We start from the raw sequence: 24,456 nt of genomic DNA on the forward strand, positions 1-24,456 counted from the left end.
ATTTTTGGTGCTACTCAGGATAATCACAATATACGCCATGTTGGATCAGCCATAGACCCATAGATTTTCATAATTTGACTTTTTTCTCTTCACACCTTCATTGTCATTTAGCCATTGCAAAGTCATTAATCAGAGTATTAGTTATATGCAAATCTTGAGATTTCATCATTCATCAGATATCCACCCTCATGAAGGACTTTGTGTGAGCGTCTCATTTTCTCTGTGTACTTCAATGCCTTCATCCCCCATTTCTGAATCACTGCAGCTTTCTCACCCATCTGACCCTCTCTGGCATCACTTTGCTGATTGATTGGATATTGCCCATCCAGTGTGACAAAGTGAACCAATCAGCCAACCAGATTGGCCACACGTGACACAGAAGAGCAAGTCAGACAAATGTTATTGATCAGGATGGTGCCAGATTGTGGTACAGGATGAAACAAGTGTTTCAATTGTTTTTTTGTGTGGATCCCTGGTTTAGTTGACCCAGTCCCACATAGGGATAAAGATATCCCCTGTGAGTCCCATGAAATGGAATTGTCCACATGTACATTTTTTGACGTTTGTGATTTTTCTTACTCACTGTCCCAAATATTCCTTTTCCTAATCAATTGGAACAAATACAGAAAATGATTGAGAAACTGTTTGGGAGAAGAGCCTTATCGGACCTTGAAACATTAATTTAGTTTCTCTCCCCACAGATGCTGCTGGACCTGCTTACTTTCTCTCGCGTTCTCTTGCATTTTTTCTAAATTTCAAATGCTGAGCTGGCCGGGACTGAAGGATTTGAATTCCCTCCCTAAACCTCTTTGACTCTCCACCTCTGTTTCCACGTTTAAGGTGTTCTTTAAAGCCTCCATCATTTACAGGGGAAATGATGGTGTATTAGTAATCCTGAGACAAAAAACTTATCTGGTTCAAAAATGTCCTTTAGGGAAGGAAACCTGTTATTTATACCCAGTCTGGCTTACAAGTGACTTCAAATCCATAGCAATATACATCACTCCAACTGGAATAGTAAGCCACTCTGTCAAGGGCTAGGGATGAGCAATATGCTTGCCAGCAATGCCCACAAGCTGGTGTTCCCATGTATCTACCACTCCCATCCTTCTAGTTGCAAGTGGTCGTGGGCTTGGAAACGGCCTTGTGAATTTGCGCAGAGTATCTTGTAGATAGTAGCAGCAGTGTGTATACTAAGTGTTGGCGTTGGAGTGAATAGATATTTGTAGTTGTGGCAACAATTAAGTGAGCTTCTTGAGTGTGGTTGGGGCTGCACCCATCCAGGCAAGTGGGGAGTATTCCATCCCACTCCTGACTAGTGACGATGAAATGTGAAGCTGGATGAACACAGCAGGCCCAGCAGCATCTCAGGAGCACAAAAGCTGACGTTTCGGGCCTAGACCCTTCATCAGAGAGGGCCTGCTGTGTTCATCCAGCCTCACATTTCATTATCTCGGATTCTCCGGCATCTGCAGTTCCCATTATCACTCACACTCCTGACTCGTGCCTTGTAGATAGTGCACAGAAATAAAAGTAGAGATTGCTAGAGAAGCTCAGCATGTCTGGCAGCATCTGTGGAGAGAAACAGAGTTAACATTTCAGGTTGAGTGACTCAGAACTGATGGTGAACAGACTTTGGGGAGACAGGAGGTGAATGACTCACTGCAGGATTCCAAGACATGGTATTTATGTGATTCGTCCAGCTTCTGGTCAATGTTCGTGGTAGGAGATGGACAGCAAGTATGCTACTAAAGATAGATCCTGTTCATTTGGTGCCCTTTTTGGAAGGACAAACTGCTTTGAATTTGTTTTAAATAAAAACCAAAACACCAAATTTGTTTTGGCCTGGTGATGCTGATCTCTAAATGAGTCTCATGAAGCCAGCTGCAGGCCAGGCGAAGGTTTGTCTCTTGTTTTACATTTAAATTGTCCCAACAAGCACACTTCCAAATAATGTATGATTAAGCGAGCTGTGTGCCTCGAAGGCAAGGAAATTGGTCACATCTGTGTGTTCATTCCTGAAGGTTGATTGCAGCCCAATCACAGGGTGGACTGCTGGGGGTGAGATGGCTGGGGTGGGGCTGGGCACTACTGAAACAGACAGCCTGAGCTCCCTAAACAGTGGAGAGCATTCCTCAGGACAGATTAAAGTGTTGCACTATTGAGGGCATGTGAATGAATCTGTGGTGTTTTTTACCCAGTATTTGTGATCGATTCATTCAGATTTACAACAAACAAGCACAGGAAGGCCATCTGTGCATCCCTAATTGAAGCAGTTATGCTTCTCTTAGTTCAAACTGCCTCAGTTGTTATCTCATATTCTCCAGCATCTGCAGTTCCTACTATCTCTGCCTCAGTTGAGGGATGTGGTTGTGAGTTTACACCCCACCAAGTGTAAATAGGCATCCCAGGGTTAGAAATAAATCAGCCATGATCTTATTGAATAGCAAAACAGGCTTGAGGGTCTGAATGGTCTACATATGTCGCACAGTGGCTCAGTGGTTAGCACTGCTGCCTCACAATACCAGGAACCCAGGTTCAATTCCACCCTCGGGCGACCGTCTGTGTGGAGTTTGTACATTCTCCCCCTGTCTGCGTGGGTTTCCTCCGGGTGCTCTGGTTTCCTCCCACACTCCAAAGATGTGCTGGCTAGGTGGATTGGCCGTGCTAAATTGCCCATAGTGTTCAAGATGTTCAGGTGGGTTGTAGGGGGATGGGTCTGGGTGGGATGCTCTGAGGGTTGGTGTGGACTTGTGGGTCAAAGGGCCTGTTTCCACACTGTAGGGATTCTATGATGTTTGTATGATTGGGAGCACGTCATGGCCCTTCAAGCCATTCAGTTCCTGAACTCCATTCACCCCATTTCCATTGTTGTCTTCATACTTCAACGCTAGAAAAATCTCAAAAGTTTCAGTTGACCTGCAGCATTCAGTCTTTGTGTCATCAGGATCCAGATTTCTGTAACAAAAATGGAAATTGCTGTAAAACTCAGCAAGTCTGGCAGAGAAATCAGAGTTAATGTTTCAGGTTGAATGAGCCTTTCTCAGAATTGATCCTTTCAGACCTGCTAAGCCTTTCTAGCAATTTCTGTTTTTGTTTCTGATTTATAGAATGTGCAGTTTCTTTGGTTTTTATTCCAGATTTGTGCATTGGAAATTGCTTCCTAATTCCGCCCTTGAATATGAGTACTCATCAGCTCAAAGCATTAACTCTTGTACCTCTCTCCATGGATGCTGCCACACCTGTTAAGTATGTCCGACATTTTCTCCTTCCATTTCAAATTTCCAACATCCATGGTATGCTTTTGTTTTTGCCTAGAAAGATTGCTTTTTGGATCACAGTAGATTACCTGGTTATTATCACATTATGATTAGTCAGATTTTTGCATCTGCTAATTGACTGCTACATTTTCTGTGTTACAGCCTTAAATACGCTTCATAGCGCCTTCAGTCCTTGTAAAACATTTTGCAGTTTCCTGAACTGTGCTATATTAATGCAAGTTCTTTCCTAAGGTTTTTGGTAATTTCCTAAGAAAGCCGAGCCCCACTCTAATCAGTCTTAGTAAATGCATTTGTTGGGCATTAAACTCATGGAGAAGTCTGTGCCCCATCAGACTGACTATCTAATTAACCTGTTACAGAGACCCTGTCACTAACTGGAGGTTAATCTAGCACATTCAGTAAAACAATGAATTGATTTGAATTTGTGAGATTTGGGCTTTGGGTTTGAGCTGAGGTGTATACACAGTCATTGTTATACTTTCAGAGATAGCAGGAATTGCAGATGCTGGAGAATCTGAGATAACAAAGTGTAGAGCTGGATGAACACACCAGGCCAAGTAGCATCGAAGAGCAAGAAGGTCGATGTTTCGGGCCTAGACCCTTCTTCAGAAATGGAGTGTTTTGCTATGTTCATGGCATTATTGAAAGACTTGTATTTATATAGCTTCAAGGTATTGCAAAACATGTCACTACCAACTAACTACTGACTGAAAATGTAGTGACTGCCGACATGCAGTAACCAATATGTGCACAGCAAGATCCCATACATAGCATTTCTGAAGAAGGGTCTAGGCCTGAAGCATCAGCCTTCCTGTTCCTCTGATTCTGCTTGGCCTGCTGTGTTCATCCAGCTCCACACCTTGTCATCTCATTGTTATACTTTCGCAGGTCTCAGTATAGCTCAGTGGGAGGAGGGTGATGATACTCGGATATGCACAACCCTGGAATGTGAAAATGACCCTGCAAGTGTTTTACTGAGAACACAACTAAATTGGGCATGGTGTTGATTTTCATACTATTGTGTTGAACTTGAGAAGTCACTGACTAATGTAGCTCAAAAAAGGTTAAAGTACATATATGAGCACTATGATCATAAGTCCAATGGAATTGCCTTGTCTATTATTCATTTACTAATTTTACCTCTATCCATTTGGAATTGCCTTAACCAACAAAGCTATAGATCAAGAGCTAGATAGTGAAATGAGGCTGGATAGCATTGTCTCAGTTAGCACAGGCATGATGAGTTGAAGGGCTTCTATACGTACCGTCATTGTGAGATTCTGTGTGCAACTGAAACCTGATGTCGAAAGTTTTATCTCTTGTCCACTCATCAACACATGGACCCTCAACAACATCTGTTCTAATGTCTCCTTAGGAGGCTTGATGTCAGTTTTGTTTGGTAACATTTTTGAAATGTTTTGCTATGTTGATGGTATTATATAAATGTACATTGGCATTATTGAAAGACTTGCATTTATATAGCTTCAAGGTATTGCAAAACATGTCATTACCAATTAACTACTTGTTGAAAATGTAGTGACTGCTGCCACGCAGTATCTAATACATGCACAGCAAGATCCCATACAAGCAGTTACTGTTATTTTAGTAATGTTGGTTGAGGGATCAATATTGGTCAGAACATAAAGTAAAACTCTCATGCTCGTTGATGAATAAAGCCGTGAGATTATTTACGTTCCACCTGATAGGGCAGACTGAGTTTTGGTTCAGTTCTTTTTTTCACCAGAAAGCCAGCAATTTTAACCTTGCAGGATTCCTTCAGCACTCTGAGTATCAGCCTAGATTTTCCTGCTCAGATCTCTGGAGTGGCACTGAAGTAATATCCTTCTAAATCAGAAATGAAGGTGTTTCCCAATGAGTCATGGCTGATATCACAACATGGAACCATTAAATGGAGTGAAAAATCCACAGCGACAGATTTAGATTGAATGCAGGAGATGAAGAAAGCTGTTGTAACAGAATCATAGAATGATACAACATGGAAGGAAAACCTTCAGCCCATTGAATGTCTGCTTGGTCTTGGAAAACCATTCAATTTAGTCCAAGGTACATGCCCTTTTTGCTTAACCCTGTAAATGTTTTCCCCTTTATGTTCCAATTCAACTTTGCAATTTTGAACATTTTAATTTCACTGATCTAATCTTCCAGGAAAGGTGGCGGGGGGTGGGTAGGAAGCTTCCCTCCACGTTGTGTGGCCAATGCAGGAGCTTTTTGTTTGCCAACAGAGAGGATGGAAAGGCCCTAAAGAATCACGTGAATATCTATACATTCTGTGAGACCCTCCCTTACTAAAGACATTCCTTACATTCCTGATTTCTTAAATGTTGCTTCTGGCGTCGCCAAATGCTTTCATTGGACCAGAGTGACAGGCCAGGAAACAAAGGCTGAGGCAGTTGCAGCTGGTTTAATGTATTGGGCTACAGGAGATTAACAGCAAGCTCATATATATGTAAATCTGACGTTAGCAAACTCCTGATACAAGCAAATCTTTAGGTGCATATGCCCTGTAAGGTGTGATTGATGGGACAGCCATGTCTGCTAGCTTCTTGCATGGATTAATACTCCCATCATGGGAAAGACATTAGGTCTGTGCCCAGGATACCGAAGGTTGTGGAGTCAAGTTGTGAGTTTTGACACTTAAACCCCAGATGACTTAGAAACAACTTTGAGCACAAGTCTATTAGATAGATAGTGGTTTGCATTTATTGTCCTTGAGGCCCTGCAGGAAAAATAGACAGTATACCTCATCACCAGAACGTTCAACTAGTACCAAGGTGTAAATTGGCCGGTGGTGAGGGGGGCCTCTCCCACATGTTATTCCTGCACCCACAGTGGTTCAACATCAAAGTGCATTGTCTGCAAGTTAGTTGAGTATGGTGAAAAGACCCCCATCACCCACCTCCTTCTGGAACATCCCTCTGCAAAGGAATTGGCCAATTTTTTTCTTTTGTTGAGGTTCATTACCAGCAACTCCAAGGTGGGAGTCTGCTGCACAGACTGATTCCAGGGGCAGAACGCACACATGGGAAACATCAAACTGTTGCTGGAAGGCCATTGATTCAATGCAAGGTGCTCTTCAATCTTCCCAAAGCCTTTTGGTCTTCCAAGGTAAAGATCTGTCTGTGGCCAAAGGCACAATGTCCCGGAATGACATGCTGATTGAGGGACACCATCGAAGCTTGGGGCAGTTGCTGTGAAGATTCCTTGGTAAATGACCTCTTGCTGATTCCCACTGAACAACTGGAAGCCAAGTACAACCTCTTGGGCTATGTGCATCCAAGCACATTTAACATGAAATGTAAAATAATCATGTAAATATGCGGTAGATCTCAAAGTGCCACATACTTTATAATACTTTAAATAGTATCGGATCTAAACTGTTATGTAATGTGCCTCTACAACATTTTATGAATAAATACATAGCCTTCATAAAACTCCAACACTATTGAACACTTTTCATTCGGTTTATCTACATTCATTCATGGGATGTGGCATTGCTAGGCAGGCTAGCACTTATTGACCAGCCCTAATTGCCCCCTAAGAAACAGTAATTCTCAAATTCATCGACATAACATTGAGAAAGCAGCAAAAAGTCAACCACATTTCTGTGAGTCTGAAACCACACATAGACCAAGCTAGGGAAAGATGAAGATTTCTGCTCCTGAAGGAGATTAATCAATCTGTTTCTTTTAACAGCGATCACAGATACTTGGTCATGATTACTGATATGGGTTTTAAAATCCAAATTATTGCATTTAAGTTCACAACTGTGGTGGTGAGATTTGAACTTGTCATTCCTCTAGGCCTCTGGGTTACTAAAATAAAAACAAAACGCTCCAGATTTTGGAGGTTTTAAGTAAAAACAGGAAGTGATCCAGAGACTCCACAGGTCTGGCAGAATCTGTGGAGACAGAAACAGAGTTAACATTTTGAGTCCAATCTGACTCCAATTCAGAAATGAAGCTTCTCCTCACAAACTGCAACACCTGCTGAATTTCTCCAACACTTACTGATTTTAATATTTCCGGAATTCTAGACCAGCAACACATCCACTGCACTACAAATCCTACCATTGTCTCTCGGTTTGTTGGAACCAAAGCCGTGAGTTGCTAGAAAATCTCAGGATACTGTGCAAACAAACAAGGATAGGCAAACATCAGATGGTGGTGATTCACTCTAAAATTGGGTTTCCCCTTGCTTATTAGTGGTTGGGTCTATATCTTGCGCCAGAATCGCCCACGCAGAGGGCACCCACCAATCTAACATCACATTCCAGGAACATTTTCAAAAGAACAAATGAGCCCACAAGAAAGTCAATCTTTTTAATACCACTGCCCCAAAATAGTGGGAACATTAACAGGCCTCCTGTTGTTTTCATTGTTTTCTGTTAGACAAAGTGGCTAAGTGGTTGACACCGGAAGGCCTTCAGGGAGAGTATGAGTTAGGAATACAGAGCTTGACAAATTCAGTGAGAGACATTGCTGTGAGATATTTTGGCCGTCTGTGTCCTTTGTTCACTAGAGGTGGGGTCATGTTACAAATGGGTCCCTGAATACTGTATTCACTAGAGTTTAGAACGATGAGAGGGGATGTGATTGAAACATATAAAATTCTAACAGAACTAGACAGATCAGATGCAGGGGAGGATGTTTGCTCTGGTGGGGAGTCTAGGACCAGGGGACACAGTCTCAAGATATGGGATAGACTATTTAGGACTGAGATGAGGAAACATTTCAAAGGGTATTGAATTTTGCACTTCAGAAGGCTGTGGAGGCCAAGTTACTGAATATATTCAAGAAAAATATTGATATATTTTTAGATTTTTAAGGGCATCCCAGGGTATGAGAAGAAAGCAGGAATATGGCATTGGCACAGAGGATCAGCCATGTTCATATTGAATGGCAGAACAGAATCAATGGACTGAATAGGCTGCTGTTGCTTCTAGTTTTTATATCGTATCGATTTTTCACATAGAGAGTGGTCACCATGTGGAATAATTGCCAGAGAATGTGTTGGTGGGGGCAAGATTTGCTCGTAGTTTTCAAAATGGAATTTGCTGAAGAGAATAGATCTGTAAACTCTGGGGAAAGGGCAGCGGTCTGGAACTGGACGAGTTGTTCTTGCAGACACTCTCTTCCAGTAAGATGCTGGAGGAACAGGGCTTCAGAGCCTGGGTCACGCCTACTCCATCCGCTTTTCTTTTCGTTACTTTTTCTCTTCCCGTGTTTTTTTTCCACTCCTTTATTTTACTTACCTCTTGTTAAAGAGCTGGGTTGCAGTGATGGCATTGTTGGTTGGCGAGTGGACTCAGTGTAGCAGGTGAGTTTGGGTTCCCAGCAGCCTCTGCACTGACAAGGAGGTCCCAGCCCCAACACACGCCCGCTCCAGCAAAGGTGAGTCTGGATTCCCGGTGGTGTTCGTGCCCAATGCAGAGTCTTGGAGGTGGAGGTACAGTGCGAGACCCTGTGGCACATTGGTGAGGTGGGCCCAAGCGTGGCAGTGGCAGAGTCGAATTTGAGCTAGTGTGGTACCCCGTGGCATCAACATTGGCGAAGTCTAGTGTGTACACAGTGACAATGGCATCAGGTGAGGTTAGATGGTGCCAAGGCAGTGGCAGTGTGGCAAGGGGGACTCATGCTATGCCACCAGGCCCATGGCCCGAGGTGCAGCACTTAACAAGAAGGACTGAAAAGGTGGACACTTTATTGCTTTATTTATGTGCCTTTATATTTTTTATGTCTTGGTTTATTTTTCTGCATTTTAAGATGGTGCCAGAAAGTGGCGACACCGTACAGCTTTTCACTGTGTTTATGTAACAAGATACCTGTGACAATAAATAAATCAAACCAATGAATCAGGATGGACAGAATGGCTGCCTTTTCTGCTGTAATCATTCTATGATTGTACCTTGGTTGTTACAGAAAGCAATAAGGTGATGAGTGAGCTGAATGAAAACGGAATCGTACAGAATAACCTGAGACAATGAATGCCATTGCAGGAATTGAACACAGGCTGTTGGTATCACTTTGCATCACAAACCAGCCATGAGTTCAACAGCATGAGTTCAAAATTTGTAGAGGCTGAGGTTACCGTGAGCATCCCTCCTTCTCAACCTGTACCATCACTGAGGTATAGTGACCCTTAGGTTAAAGGATTGCCAGTCACCTCTCTAATGACAGAACAGCCCTGTAGTCCTGTGGGACTACGACAACTTTACTCAGGGAACTGGTGAAAAAACAGGAGGGAACTGCTGAATAGATGAAGAGCAATGGGTACAACATTAGCACTGATGTGGACTCAAGTGGCCAGTTTCTCTGTTATCTAATACATTTCATGGAATATTAGAGGTATTGCATTGACAAAATCCAATTTCTGGCATATATTCATGAAATGTCATTAGATGCACCCCTAGTTTTTTTCAGTCTGTCATGGTTTGTCGACATCATTATATTTATTTTCTATCTCTGATTAACATTAAGAAGGTGCTGCTGAGCTGCTTTCTCGAACCAGTGGCTTGGACGCTCCCACAGTACTGTTGGGAGGCAGTTCCAGGATTTTAACCTAGCAGTGATAAAGAAACAAAAGCATGTTCAAGGTGATGTTGGACTTGAAAAGGACCTTGCAGGCTGTAATGTTTTCAAGGGACTGTTAGCTTTGAGGTAGAAATCATGGGTTTGGATGGTTTTGTTGAAGGAGCCTTGGAGAATTGCTGTGGTCAATCATGTAGATGACACACACGACTACCACTGCACACTGGATCTGGAGGTTATGTATGTGTAAGATAGTGGGTAGGGTCCCAATCAAATGGATCGCCAGTCCTCCCAAATGATATTGAGTTTCTTCGAGTCATGTTGGAGCTGCTTTCATCCAGGCAAATGGGGACTAGTCCTTCATACTCTTGACTTGTAACTTATAGATTTTAATAAGGTTTTGCAGAGTCAGGGAGTTAGTTTGGACCATAGTCAGATGGGCCAATGGGCTAAGAAGTGGCAGATGGAGTTTAAATAAATGTGAAGTGCTGCATTTTGGAAAGGCAAATCAGGGCAGGACTGAAACACTTAATAGTATGGTCCTGGGGAGTATTTCTGAACAAAAACACCTTGGAGTGCAGGTTCCTAGTTCCTTGAATGTGGAGTTGCAGGTAGACCGGATAGTGAAGAAGGCGTTTGGTACATTTGCATTTATTGGTCAGTTCATTGAGTATAAGTGTTGGGAGGTCACGTTGTGGTGTACAGGACATTAGTCAGGCCACTATTGGAATACTGTGTGCAATTCTGGTCTCCCTGCTATAGGAAGGATCTTGTGATATTTGAAAGGATTCAGAAAAGTTTTACAAGGATATTGCTAGGGTTGGAGGGTTTGAGCTGCAGGGAGAGGCTGAATAAGCTGGGGTTATTTTCCATGGCGCATCGGAGACTGGAGGGGGAATGACCTTCTAGAGGTTTATAAGATCATGAGGGGTATGGATCGGGTAAATAGACAAGGACTTTTAGCTGGGGTGGGGTGTCCAAAACCAGAGGGTATAGGTTTAAGGTGAGAGGGGAAAGACTTAAAAAGGACTGAAGGAACAACTTTTTCATGCAGAGGGTGGTGCATGTATGGAATGAGCTGCCAGAAGTGGTGGAAGCTGGTATAATTACAACATTTAAAAGGCATCTGGACGCGTGTATGAATAGGAAGGATTTGGGAGGGATATGGGCCAAATGCTGGCATGTGGGACTAGATTTATTTAGACTAACTGGTCGGCATGGATGAGTTGGACCGAAGGGTCTATTTCTTTGATGTATGTCTCTATGACTAACTGGGTACAGTTTGATTCTCACGCGTTGTGATTGGTCTGAGAACTGCATTTACTAGTAATCCTGATATTGCTAGGCTTTTGGTATCGATTAGAAAGAAGGCTTGAAGAAGGCAAGATGGGCACTGCTGTGTGATTTTGGCAATGTTTGGAATTGGTCGTCCATTATGAACTGAAAGTCCATCTCTCTTTGATATTTCTAATTCACCTTTCTTTTCCTCTCATTAATGGGATGAGGGTATCACTGGGTAGGCAGCATTTACTGTCCATCCCTAATTGTCCACAGGACAGTACAGAGTCAGCTGCATTGCTGTGGGTCTGGAGTCATATGTTGGCCAGACCAGGAAAGGATGGCAATTTCTGTCCCTAAAGGGCATTCGTGAACCCCAGTTGGGTTTTTCCAATAATCAAGAATGGATACATGGTCATCATTAGATTCTTAATTCCAGATATTGTATTCAATTCAAATTCTACCATCTGCTGTAGATAATAAAGTGTGAAGCTGGATGAATACAGCAGGCCAAGCAGCATCTCAGGAGCACAAAAGCTGACATTTTGGGCCAAGACCCTTCATCAGAGAGGGGGATGGGGTGAGGGTTCTGGAATAAATAGGGAGAGAGGGGGAAGCGGACGGAAGATGGAGAGAAAAGAAGATAGGTGGAGAGGAGAGTATAGGTGGGGAGGTAGGGAGGGGATAGGTCAGCCCAGGGAAGACAGACAGGTCAAGGAGGTGGGATGAGGTTAGTAGGTAGGAAATGGAGGTGCGGCTTGGGGTGGGAGGAAGGGATGGGTGAGAGGAAGAACAGGTCAGGGAGGCGGAGACAGGCTGGGCTGGTTTTGGGATGTCGTGGGGTGAGGGCAAGAGCTGAGCTGGTTGTGTGGTGCAATGGGGGGAGGGGACGAACTGGGCTGGTCTGAGGATGCGGTGGGGGAAGGGGAGATTTTGAAGCTGGTGAAGTCCACATTGATACCATTGGGCTGCAGGGTTCCCAAGCGGAATATGAGTTGCTGTTCCTGCAACCTTCGGGTGGCATCATTGTGGCACTGCAGGAGGCCTATGATGGACATGTCATCTAAAGAATGGGAGGGGGAGTTGAAATGGTTCGCGACTGGGAGGTGCAGTTGTTTATTGTGAACTGAGCGGAGGTGTTCTGCAAAGCAGTCCCCAAGCCTCCGCTTGGTTTCCTCAATGTAGGGGAAGCCACACCGGGTACTTTGGATACAGTATACCACATTGGCAGATGTGCAGGTGAACCTCTGCTTGATATGGAAAGTCATCTTGGAGTCTGGGATGGGGGTGAGGGAGGAGGTGTGGGGGCAAGTGTAGCATTTCCTGCAGTTGCAGGGGAAGGTGCCGGGTGTGGTGGGGTTGGAGGGCAGCGTGGAGCGAACAAGGGAGTCACAGAGAGAGCGGTCTCTCCGGAAAGCAGACAAGGGTGGGGATGAAAAAATGTCTTGGTTGGTGGGGTTGGATTGTAGATGGCGGAAGTGTCGGAGGATGATGCGTTGTATCCGGAGGTTGGTGGGGTGGTGTGTGAGAACAAGGGGGATCCTCTTTGGGCGGTTGTTGCGGGGGCGGGGTGTGAGGGATGTGTTGCGGGAAATGCGGGAGACGCGGTCAAGGACATTCTCGACCACTGTGGGGGGAAAGTTGCGGTCCTTGAAGAACTTGGACATCTGATATGTGCGGGAGTGGAATGCTTCATCGTGGGAGCAGATGCGGCGGAGGCGGAGGAATTGGGAATAGGGGATGGAATTTTTGCAGGAGGGTGGGTGGTAGGAGGTGTATTCTAGGTAGCTGTGGGAGTCAGTGGGCTTGAAATAGACATCAGTTACAAGCTGGTTGCCTGAGATGGAGACTGTGAGGTCCAGGAAGGTGAGGGATGTGCTGGAGATGGTCCAGGTGAACTGAAGGTTGGGGTGGAAGGTGTTGGTGAAGTGGATGAACTGTTCGAGCTCCTCTGGAGAGCAAGAGGCGGCGCCGATACAGTCATCAATGTAACGGAGGAAGAGGTGGGGTTTAGGGCCTGTGTAGGTGCGGAAGAGGGACTGCTCCATGTAACCTACAAAGAGGCAGGCAGAGCTGGGGCCCATGCGGGTGCCCACGGCCACCCCCTTTGTCTGGAGGAAGTGAGAGGAATCGAAAGAGAAGTTGTTGAGGGTGGGGACGAGTTCGGCTAGGCGGATGAGGGTGTCGGTGGAGGGGGACTGGTCGGGCCTGTGGGACAGGAAGAAACAGAGGGCCTTCTGCATGCGGAATACAGGTGTATAGGTACTGGACGTCCATGGTGAAAATGAGGTGTTGGGGGCCAGGGAATTGGAAGTTCTGGAGGAGGTGGAGGGCGTGGGTGGTGTCACGGACTTAGGTGGGGAGTTCCTGGACCAAGGGGGAGAAAATGGAGTCCAGATAGGTGGAGATGAGTTTGGTGGGGCAGGAACAGGCTGAGACAATGGGTCGACCGGGGCAGGCAGGTTTGTGGATTTTGGGAAGGAGATAGAAACGGGGCGTGCGGGGTTGGGGAATAATAAGGTTGGAGGCTCTGAGTGGGAGGTCCCCTGAGGTGATGATGTCATTAATGGTGTGGGAGATGATGGTTTGGTGCTCGGGGGTGGGGTCATGATCAAGGGGGCGGTAGGAGGTGGTGTTGGAGAGTTGGCGTTGGGCCTCGGCCATGTAGAGATCAGTGCGCCGTACACCCACTGCACCACCCTTGGCTGCGGGTTTGATGGCGAGGTTGGGTTTGGAGCGGAGGGAGCAGAGGGCTGCCTGTTCTGCAGGGGAGAGGTTGGAGTGGATGAGAGGGGTGGAGAGGTTGAGGCGGTTAATGTCTTGATGGCAGTTGGAGATGAAGAGGTCGAGGGAGGGGAGGAGGCCTGGAGGTGGTGTCCAGGAGGAAGGCTTGTGTTGGAAGCGGGTGAAGGGGTCAGTGGGAGGGAGGGTTAGGTTCCCAGTTGAAGAAGTAAGCATGGAGGCGAAGGCGGCAGAAAAACTGCTCTATATCCAAACGTGACTGGTATTCGTTGATGTGTGGTTGTAGGGGGACAAAGGTGAGCCCCTTGCTTAGGACTGACTGTTCGTCCTCCGTCAGTGGGAGGTCTGGGGGATGGTGAAGATTCGGCAGGGCTCAGTGTGGCTGGCTCCTCTGGGGTTGCTGGCTGTGGAGGTTGTGGGTGGAGCGATGAGGTTGTCGGATGTGGGTGGGGTTTCGTCGGCGTCGGCCGTGGGCCGGGTTCCGTTGGCGTCAGCCATGGGCAGGGTTCCGTCGGGCCAACTCTCCGACACCACCTCCTACCGCCCCCTTGATCATGACCCCAGACCCGAGCACCAAACCATTATCTCCAACACCATTCATGACGTCATCACCTCAGGGGACCTCCCACCCACAGCCTCCAACCTTATTATTCTCCAACCCCGCACGGCCCGTTTCTATCTCCTTCCCAAAATCCACAAACCTGCCTGCCCCGGTCGACCCATTGTCTCAGCCTGTTCCTGCCCCACCGAACTCATCTCCACCTATCTGGACTCCATTTGCTCCCCTTTGGTCCAGGAACTCCCTACCTACGTCCGTGACACCACCCACGCCCTCCACCTCCTCCAGAACTTCCAATTCCCTGGCCCCCAACACCTCATTTTCACCATGGACGTCCAGTACCTATACACCTGTATTCCGCATGCAGATAGCCTCAAGGCCCTCTGTTTCTTCCTGTCCCGCAGGCCCGACCAGTCCCCCTCCACCGACACCCTCATCCGCCTAGCCGAACTCGTCCCCACCCTCAACAACTTCTCTTTCGATTCCTCTCACTTCCTCCAGACAAAGGGGGTGGCCGTGGGCACCCGCATGGGCCCCAGCTCTGCCTGCCTCTTTGTAGGTTACGTGGAAAAGTCCCTCTTCCGCACCTACACAGGCCCCAAACCCCACCTCTTCCTCCGTTACATTGATGACTGTATCGGCACTGCCTCTTGCTCCCCAGAGGAGCTCGAACAGTTCATCCACTTCACCAACACCTTCCACCCCAACCTTCAGTTCACCTGGACCATCTCCAGCACATCCCTCACCTTCCTGGACCTCTCAGTCTCCATCTCAGGCAACCAGCTTGTAACTGATGTCCATTTCAAGCCCACTGACTCCCACAGCTACCTAGAATACACCTCCTACCACCCACCCTCCTGCAAAAATTCCATCCCCTATTCCCAATTCCTCCGCCTCCGCCGCATCTGCTCCCACGATGAGGCATTCCACTCCCGCACATATCAGATGTCCAAGTTCTTCAAGGACCGCAACTTTCCCCCCACAGTGGTCGAGAACGCCCTTGACCGCGTCTCCCACATTTCACGCAACACATCCCTCACACCCCGCCCCCGCAACAACCGCCCAAAGAGGATCCCCCTTGTTCTCACACACCACCCCACCAACCTCCCAGATACAACGCATCATCCTCCAACACTTCCGCCATCTACAATCCGACCCCACCACCCAAGACATTTTTCCATCCCCACCCTTGTGTGCTTTCCGGAGAGACCACTCTCTCTGTGACTCCCTTGTTCACTCCACACTGCCCTCCAACCCCACCACACCGGGCACTTTCCCCTGCAACCGCAGGAAATGCTACACTTGCCCCCACACCTCCTCCCTCACCCCCATCCCAGGCCCCAAGATGACTTTCCATATTAAGCAGAGGTTCACCTGCACATCTGCCAATGTGGTATACTGTATCCAAAGTACCCGGTGTGGCTTCCTCAACATTGGGGAAACCAAGCGGAGGCTTGGGGACCGCTTTGCAGAACTCCTCTGCTCGGTTCGCAATAAACAACTGCACCTCCCAGTCGCGAACCATTTCAACTCCCCCTCCCATTCTTTAGATGACATGTCCATCATAGGCCTCCTGCAGTGCCACAATGATGCCACCCGAAGGTTGCAGGAACAGCAACTCATATTCCGCTTGGGAACCCTGCAGCCCAATGGTATCAATGTGGACTTCACCAGCTTCAAAATCTCCCCTTCCCCCATTGCATCCCAAAACCAGCCCTGTTCTTCCCCTCCCTCCACTGCATCACCAAACCAGCCCAGCTCGTCCCCTCCCCCCACTGCATCCCAAAACCAGCCCAGCCTGTCTCTGCTTCCCTAGCCTGTTCTTCCTCTCACCCATCCCTTCCTCCCACCTCTAGCCACACCTCCATTTCCTACCTACTAACCTCATCCCACCTCCTTGACCTGTCCGTCTTCCCTGGACTGACCTATCCCCTCCCTACCTCCCCACCTATATTCTCCTCAACACCTATCTTCTTTTCTCTCCATCTTCGGTCCGGCTGCCCCTCTCTCCCTATTTATTCCAGAACCCTCACCCCATCCCCCTCTCTGATGAAGGGTCTAGGTCCGAAACGTCAGCTTTTGTGCTCCTGAGATGCTGCTTGGCCTGCTGTGTTCATCCAGCTTCACACTTTATTATCTTGGATTCTCCAGCATCTGCAGTTCCCATTATCACTCTACCATCTGCTGTGGCAGGATTCGAACACAGGTCCCCAGAAGGTTATTTCGGTCTCTAGATTAACAATCCAGTCATAATACCACTAGGCCATTGCCTCCCCCATCTAAGTGATGCTATTACAACTCTGGTGCAGGTGGGACTTGAACTCACTATTAGTGTGCCACAAGAGCCCCTAGGTTGGAGCCATGAAACAGCACTTGCTGAGGTCTTTTGGGCTGTAGTACTAGCTCCCATGTTGTTTTTTGTTTGAATGTGTGTCATGCAGCCTTTTCGGACATATATGAAAGCCTGTAAAAGCTTCTCATTGCCTTACACAATCAACATGATGTATGAAGTTACAATATGGAAAGCTTGGTCATCTTCTGAAATATTGCTATTCACTTGGTTGACTCTGAACTGTGCTGATGGAAATACTGGTTATGTTAAATCTATGAAGCCCCTCTTTGACGAGACAAGCAAGATTTTGAGAGCTCTTTCCTTGGGATACTCTGTTACCTCATCTGTAAAGTAGAACCGGAGATAGTTTTTGAACAGTTATAGTTCAGTATAGGTGTCACTGATTGTCCATTTGATGATGAAGTTTCTGCTATCCATGATTTAGCCTTAGGCATGTTAGACTGTACTTTTGAGGCACATGATGGTTTTGTGTCAAAGTTTAAAAACTGCTGCTTTCTTACTCAGCAGAAGACTTTACAGTTGTTGTTCTAAGAGAGAGAGAGAGAGAGAGAGAGATTATTACCTTGTTTCGCTGTGACAAAACAGCTTACCAGAGAGATCACTCACTGACACTGTCTCAACCCAGAAATGGACTGAGACTTTTAAATAGTTTAATTGAGATAATCTGAGAAATTCCTGTTATCTTGAAAGAGTTGTATTCCAATCAAAAGAAATTGGTTATGTTTTCTTACTGTTCTGTGCCCTATCTACGGATCTGTACACTCAGAAACTGCAGCTGATTGTCCAAATTCGCTAATGTCCAGAGCTATTGTCATGTGCTGTCTGGTTGGTCTTCAATTAGTTTTCCAATTGTCAACCATCGAGTTTTCTTCACAGCTGGCATTCACTGTTAGCCATGATGTAATTTTACTTTCAACAGGGCATGTTCCCTAATGTGGCAATGCTGATGTTAGAAATTGAGCGTGATATTGTGCATTGAAGACTCCCAACAGAAGTTAACTACAGATATCTATTGTATAGAAATATTACATTCACAGGCACTTAGATATCTGGGAAAAAGCTAAACTATGAGGTTACAAAGAGCAGCAGTAGCTCTAGCAGTAGTGTCCAGTAGTTTGTCATGCTTCAAGTAATCCGAGGTAAGATGGAGTGTGAGACTTAAAAACAGATTGCTAAGTTATTGCTGTTCATGAAATCTTGCTGTGCACAAATTGGCTGCTACTTTCCCTACTTTTCCACAGTAACTACACTTAAAGTAGTACTTAACTGATAATGTTCCTGAGCAGTACCTGAGCATGGTTTACCTGAACACCTTTAAACATGGTAAATCATTGTAGTATATGTAATTAGGTTCTCCTTGCTACACAATGGCACTCTCTGGTGATATGGAAGAAAGACTTTGACTTTATGTCCGATTTAGTACTGTTTGGAGTGTAGTTACTGTGGAAAACTAGACAATGTAGCAGCAATCTGTTTTTAGGTGTTGGTGGCATAAGCATTGGTCAGAATCCTGGGGACAGCCCCCACCCCACCTCTTGGAAATAAGAGTTCATGTTAACACTGCAGGGTTCATGTAGCAGCTGATGCCTGCATTCATGATGCAGTGATCTGGTCTTAAATCAGAAGAGACCACAGAGCTGTGATAATGGGAACTGCAGATGCTGGAGATTCCGAGATAATAAAATGTGAGGCTGGATGAACACAGCAGGCCAAGCAGCATCTCAGGAGCTCCTGAGATGCTGCTGGACCTGCTGTGTTCATCCAGCCTCACATTTTATTATCTCAGAGACCACAGAGGTATTGGGTTCAGTGCTCAGTCAATGCTGATGACTCGATGGAGTTTTTATTTAGCTTGTGCTGCCTCCTTTGAGTGGATGGAGGAGGAGATGTGTTAGTAAGAGTAAAAAAAATCAATAAATAAAACAATGTGACTCATAGCCTCCTCCACTTAACCAAACACTTGGCCGAAATCCCATTGTAAATGGAGAAGCTTGATCAGAAAACTTGAAGTTGCAATGTCTTCATACATCCACACACACAAAACACAAACACAACTCAGACACACACACAACACACATCAAACACATACATATACAAAACACAGACAAACACAAATACAGCGATCCACATACACAACACACTCGCTCTCACACATACATGCACACACAAACCCCACCAACACGCACCCACACACACTCACACACACATTCACACAAACATATACACTCTTCCAGTTACACACACATATCTGCACAAAAACATACATACCCTTACTCACCCATTCACAAACAAATATGTTGTCTCTCTCTCACACACACACACACACACACACAGACTCACAAATACACTCATACAAACTCATTCATACACACAAATGCCTAGCAATAAGGTGATTTTAGCCCTTACCTGAGATTTGGATCTGACTGTATATGTGTCTGTTCCAATCATTTGGAATAGGAAGACCATGCTGGGGTAGGAACAGTTTTGAAACAAAATCAGAAATTGCTTGAAACAATATCAGAAGTTGCTGGAACAACTCAGCAGGTCTGGCTACGTCTGCGCAGAGAAAACAGAATAAGGGTCATTGGATCCCAAACATTAATTCTGCTTTTTCTCCACAGATGCTGCCAGATGTGCTGAGTTTTTCCAGCAATTTCTGATTTCCAGCATCCACAATAGTGTGTGTTGTAGCGTACAGTATTGTCCTAGATCAGTTGTACCCTGTCTTGTCTTGATTCAGAAGATTGTAGGTTCAAGTGCCACTTTAGAGACTTGAGTTTCCCATCTAGGCTAACGCAGCACTGAGGGAGAGCTGCGCCATGGGAGGTACAGTATCTATATGGAAACATTAAACTGAGCTCCTGTCTGTTACATTGGGCGCTACCTAGAAGGAAACAGCATATTCTCTCTGGTATCCTGTCTAATAAATATCTCTCAATCAACAATTAAACGTTACGATCTGTTCATGATATTGCTAACTGTGGGAGTGTTCAATCCTCCGAATCCATTTCCTACATTACACCAGTGACCACACACTTCAAAAATTCTTTCAAGTACTTTAGGATATCCTGAGGTTGTGAAGGGCACAATTTGAGGTACTAGTTATTCCTTTATGTATCGGCTATATTCCTGTGTCCTAGAAAACACTGATATATTCCCTAAGCAGATAGGGGAAACCAAGAAAGATTTGCATTTTCGTAGCACCGATTACAACCTCAGGGCATTCCGAAGCACTTTCCAGCCAATGAAACGGTGTTCTAACATAGCGAGATAACAAGGTGTAGAGTTGGATGAACACAGCAGGCCAAGCAGCATCAGAGGAGCAGGAAAGCTGACGTTTCGGGTCTGGACCCTTCTTCATACGAGATGAAGAGTTAAGCTGAGCTGTTTGTGCGAGCACAGGTTTTCTTTAGCCTATTGCTATCAATATGCTGTAACCAGGGAGGCCCGCTGGCGTCTCCTGAGCCACATGCAGTTCTTTTGTGGCTGAAGTGCGGGTTCTTCGAATGCTTTCTCAGGCTGACTTGCCCACACACATGAGGGGTGCCGAACGAGAAAGACTGAAATCAGCTACGTCCAAGCAGCCGGCCTTTCTAACATCCTGGGCTGGCTAAGCGGCAGTTCTCATGGATTAACCATTTCTCACCGGGGCTGAAAACTGAGCAGATGTTAATCCTCTCGCAATTCACAATCAGACGCTTCAACTCAGAAACTCTTGAGGTTTTTCAACCGGATGGCCTTTAGGTTTAACTCAGCCCACCCTTTCCACCTTGAAACGCAATTCGATACATTTTTATATTTGATATTGTCCCGAATGGATTTCCATATTAATTGCACGCCGAAGAATTTCTACCTGAAATCAGCAAAACTACATTGATCCTTTGTGAAAATATTATTTTAACAGGATCTCTTGAACAGTAAAAATGAACATAACGTCCCATAGAAACAGGCAGGTATTTTCACAGAATTCATCATAGAGTCCCTACAGTGTGGAAGCAGGCCATTCGGCCCATCAAGACCACACCAATCCTCTGAAGAGTATCTCACCTATACCCACTCCCTTGTATTTCCCATGGCTAACCCACTTAGCCTGCAAATCCCTGGACACTATGGACAATTTAGCCAATCCACCCTCACCTGCACATCTTTGGACTGTGGGAGGAAACCGAAGCACCCAGAGGAACACATGCAGATGTGGGGAGAATGTGCAAACGTACACAGTCACTTAAGGGTGGAATTAAACGCCCTCTCTCTTTCTTTTCTCTCTATCAAATTCCCCTCTCTCTTTCACCCTGCTCCCACTCTCCCCAGGTGTGGATCAGATAGAAGTCATTACAAATTATGGTGAACATGGAGAACATGTTCAGAGATAATGGGAACGGCAGATGCTGGAGAATCCGAGATAAAGTGTGGGGCTGGATGAACACAGCAGGCCAAGCAGCATCTTAGGAGCACAAAAGCTGACGTTTCGGGCCTCGACCCTTCATCAGTAAAGGGTCTGATGAAGGGTCTAAGCCTGAAACATCAGCTTTTGTGCTCCTAAGATGCTGCTTGGCCTGCTGTGTCCATCTAGCCCGACACTTTGTTATCATGGAGAACATGTTTCCACTTTAGTGGGAAACCAAACCCAGAGACCATAAATATAAGTAGGAATAGATCTTCCAGGTTTGGAGAAAGAGGGGGGCTGGGAGGTTGTTTGCCTAGAGCTCATACACCAGCTTAAACCAGTTGGGCTGTTTGGCCTGCTCCTATGCTGTAACATCCAGTGCAGAGTTATTCAACATTTTTGCGTGATGTGAGTTTAACACTTGGTTCTGCTGCCAAAGTAGCTTCAACAAGATGTAATGCAAAACTATGTTGGCCAGAAAGACAGAGGCATTTAAGTCTGATGAACAGCTTGACCCAAGATGAGGGTTTTTGAAGGACCTGCAAAGGGGATTTCCATGGTGTGGGACAATGGACACCTGTAGACAAGTCAGTTATTGGTGACTAGAAGGTTGCACAGGAGTCAGAGTTGGAGAATTTTGGAGGTGAAGTTGTGCAGCTGGGCAATTATTAGACATGGGGAGAAGCAAGAGCCAGGTGTTAGCCTAGATGAGAATTTTAAGTTTGAAGAATCCAGGTAGCAAACATAGTAACTCAGTCAGGACAAGTGCTAATGAAGTGTAGATTATGGAAGACTGTTGAGGAGAGTGTGGAGATGGGACACAAGTCCATACCACATACATTCAAGGTAGTATCTTTGAAAGAGGGATGATGGGATTTACTTGGGGAGGGTGACTCAAGCAAAATGTGATATAGTAAATGATTTTGCTTGGGTTTGCTTGGAGGAGAGAAAATGTTTGAGTAAGTCGATGGCTAGAGAACTTTGGCCAATTGAGAGCCAAAAGTTAAACAGTTGAAACAGCTCCAAGAGCAGTGGGTGGGTGAGATATTCAGAACTGATAGGGATGGGATATTGTTCTCAAATTTATAGGGAAAATATCAGAGTTAGCCAGCTGTGCAATAACAGTGAATGTATAGTATGTCCAAAATTCTTCAGAATTCAGTTAACAACGAGCATGCTAGTGTACTGCGCAACTTGCTGCCTCAGGCCTTTCAGCTGGTGTGCACGGGGGGCTGGAAACTGTGGAACCCCTTGCTTTGTGCACGGTACAAAAATGTACATTGTGGAATCAAGAGTATTGAAAACGTACTGAGGCACCTTCGAGTGAAACGTGGTGTACAGACATGTTTGTGTCTATTGCACGTTCTGTAATTTCCAATTTTAAAGTATTTTCACCTACGGGCTGTATACCTAACTTGGAATGCATTTTGTAAATAGTAAGTCTATTACAAATGTTCAAATGCAACATGCTGTACAGGCACAAGTTGAATTTTCCTGCAAATATTGCAATACTCAAGCTCAAATGTTTGTACTGTACTTTTACCAATTACATGAATGAAGTATATTTTTGTAAATGAAAAATGATGGCACGCGAACATCTAAAGCCTTTTAGCCTCAGCACACCAAGGGGCAGGAATTACAATTAGAATTAAATTTTATTGCCCCGCAAACTTAAGTATGGGACCACAGTGAAAAGTGTACTTGCCATTCTCTGGTGCCATATTGGTTACAAAACCATAATTAAAAAAACACAAAGAGCCAAAAGATAAGAAAATGTCCAAATCTTAACGTCTAAAGTCTTACTTCTATTAAGGTGCTGGAACGCTGAGCCACTGCTGCACCTGGGCGTAGCTATGGTCTGCAGTTTGGTCAGCCTGAGAGTATAGGATCCTCAGGCTGAATGTCTGATATGGCATGTACATTCTAAACATCAGGAATATTATGTAGAGCTGGATGAACACAGCAGGCCAAGCAGCATCTTAGGAGCACAAAAGCTGATGTTTCGGGCCTAGACCCTTCATCAGAAGATGCTGCTTGGCCTGCTGTGTTCATCCAGCTCCACACTTTGTTATCTCGGATTCTCCAGCATCTGCAAATCCCATTATCTCTGATCAGGAATATTGTAATTGGATTGAGAATCCTCAAGAAGTGCAACATGTTTTATCGAGAAACATTGAATTTTACTGCACTTTGAAATTTCATTTGAAACATGTTGGAATGTACTTTTACAAATTTAATGAATAGAATATATTTTGGGGGAAAATGGATCAATGATCACCACTGCACATTCGATGTGCACACTAACTTGAATGATCAGAATATGCATTTCTGCGGGATGTTTTACCCTGAATGGATTTATTAATATTCAGGTGGACAGAGGATACCAGCTGACACACATTTTTGCTACTGACCTTTTTTTTTTAACCAGCATGCAGCAGATCCTGTTTAATCATCTAATTAATTTGTTTCATTAACAGGAGTCGCAAGATCCAGATCCGGAATATTCCACCACATATGCAATGGGAGGTGAGAAACCAAGTAACATTTTTTGTTACTTAATTTGCAGTTTTTGTTTAAATTTTTTCTTCTACTAGCTTATTTTCTGCCTTTCCATTTTCTCTACACTGTCCCCATCAAATACTCCCATGACAGGGACAGCACAGGGTTAGATACAGAGTAAAACTCCCCCTCTACTCTTTCAAACTGAAAGTATAGCTTCTTCCACATGGTCCTCATCAATCACCCAGGACATGGACAGCCCATGGCAAGACTGAATGGCCTTATCACCACCATGGTCAAATATTTTTCTTGATGCAGGTGGGACTTGAACCCAGGCCTTCCAGCTCAGTGGCCAGAGGACTATCACTGCAGCACAAGAACCCACTATCCCAGTTAAATTACATTGATTGAGGTAGAACCTGAAGATTTTACCTATTCACGGATTAAACTTGCTGTCGGCCACCAAGGAGTGCCAGGCCTATTTTATGTTCCATCTCTAAAGTCAGGTGAGAATGAAGGACACTTTCACTCACAAGTGAATATATGTCTTGGGACTGAATCAAAATAATACATTATCTGCAGCAAAGAATTAATGTAAAGCAGTGGTTAATGTGATGAAAGAAAAACCTAAGCTAACCCTACTGATAGTGCTGGGGAATGTGTTTTGATTGACTCAGACCTCCTGTTATTACTGGGGCTATTTCGTTTGTGATCTAGAAGGATAACTCTTGCTTTTGCTACACGAAGCTTCCTTTGTCCATCTGCACACTGTGTATTGGCAATGTCATGTCTCCCTGACAATATTTTAG

General features: G+C 45.3%; 1 protein-coding gene across 1 annotated transcript in view; it reads left to right on the forward strand.

Annotated features, from left to right (window-relative positions):
- The window catches only part of igf2bp1 (insulin-like growth factor 2 mRNA binding protein 1), a 182,911-nt gene that overhangs the window by 96,080 nt on the left and 62,375 nt on the right, over nucleotides 1-24,456 (forward strand). Inside the window, exon 3 of the mRNA XM_048560617.2 lies at nucleotides 23,626-23,674. Coding sequence (XP_048416574.1) covers nucleotides 23,626-23,674 — 49 coding nt within the window. The remainder of the gene's footprint in view (nucleotides 1-23,625; nucleotides 23,675-24,456) is intronic.

This window comes from Stegostoma tigrinum, chromosome 31 (genome assembly GCF_030684315.1).
Source record: "Stegostoma tigrinum isolate sSteTig4 chromosome 31, sSteTig4.hap1, whole genome shotgun sequence".
NCBI classification, from domain to species: domain Eukaryota; kingdom Metazoa; phylum Chordata; class Chondrichthyes; order Orectolobiformes; family Stegostomatidae; genus Stegostoma; species Stegostoma tigrinum.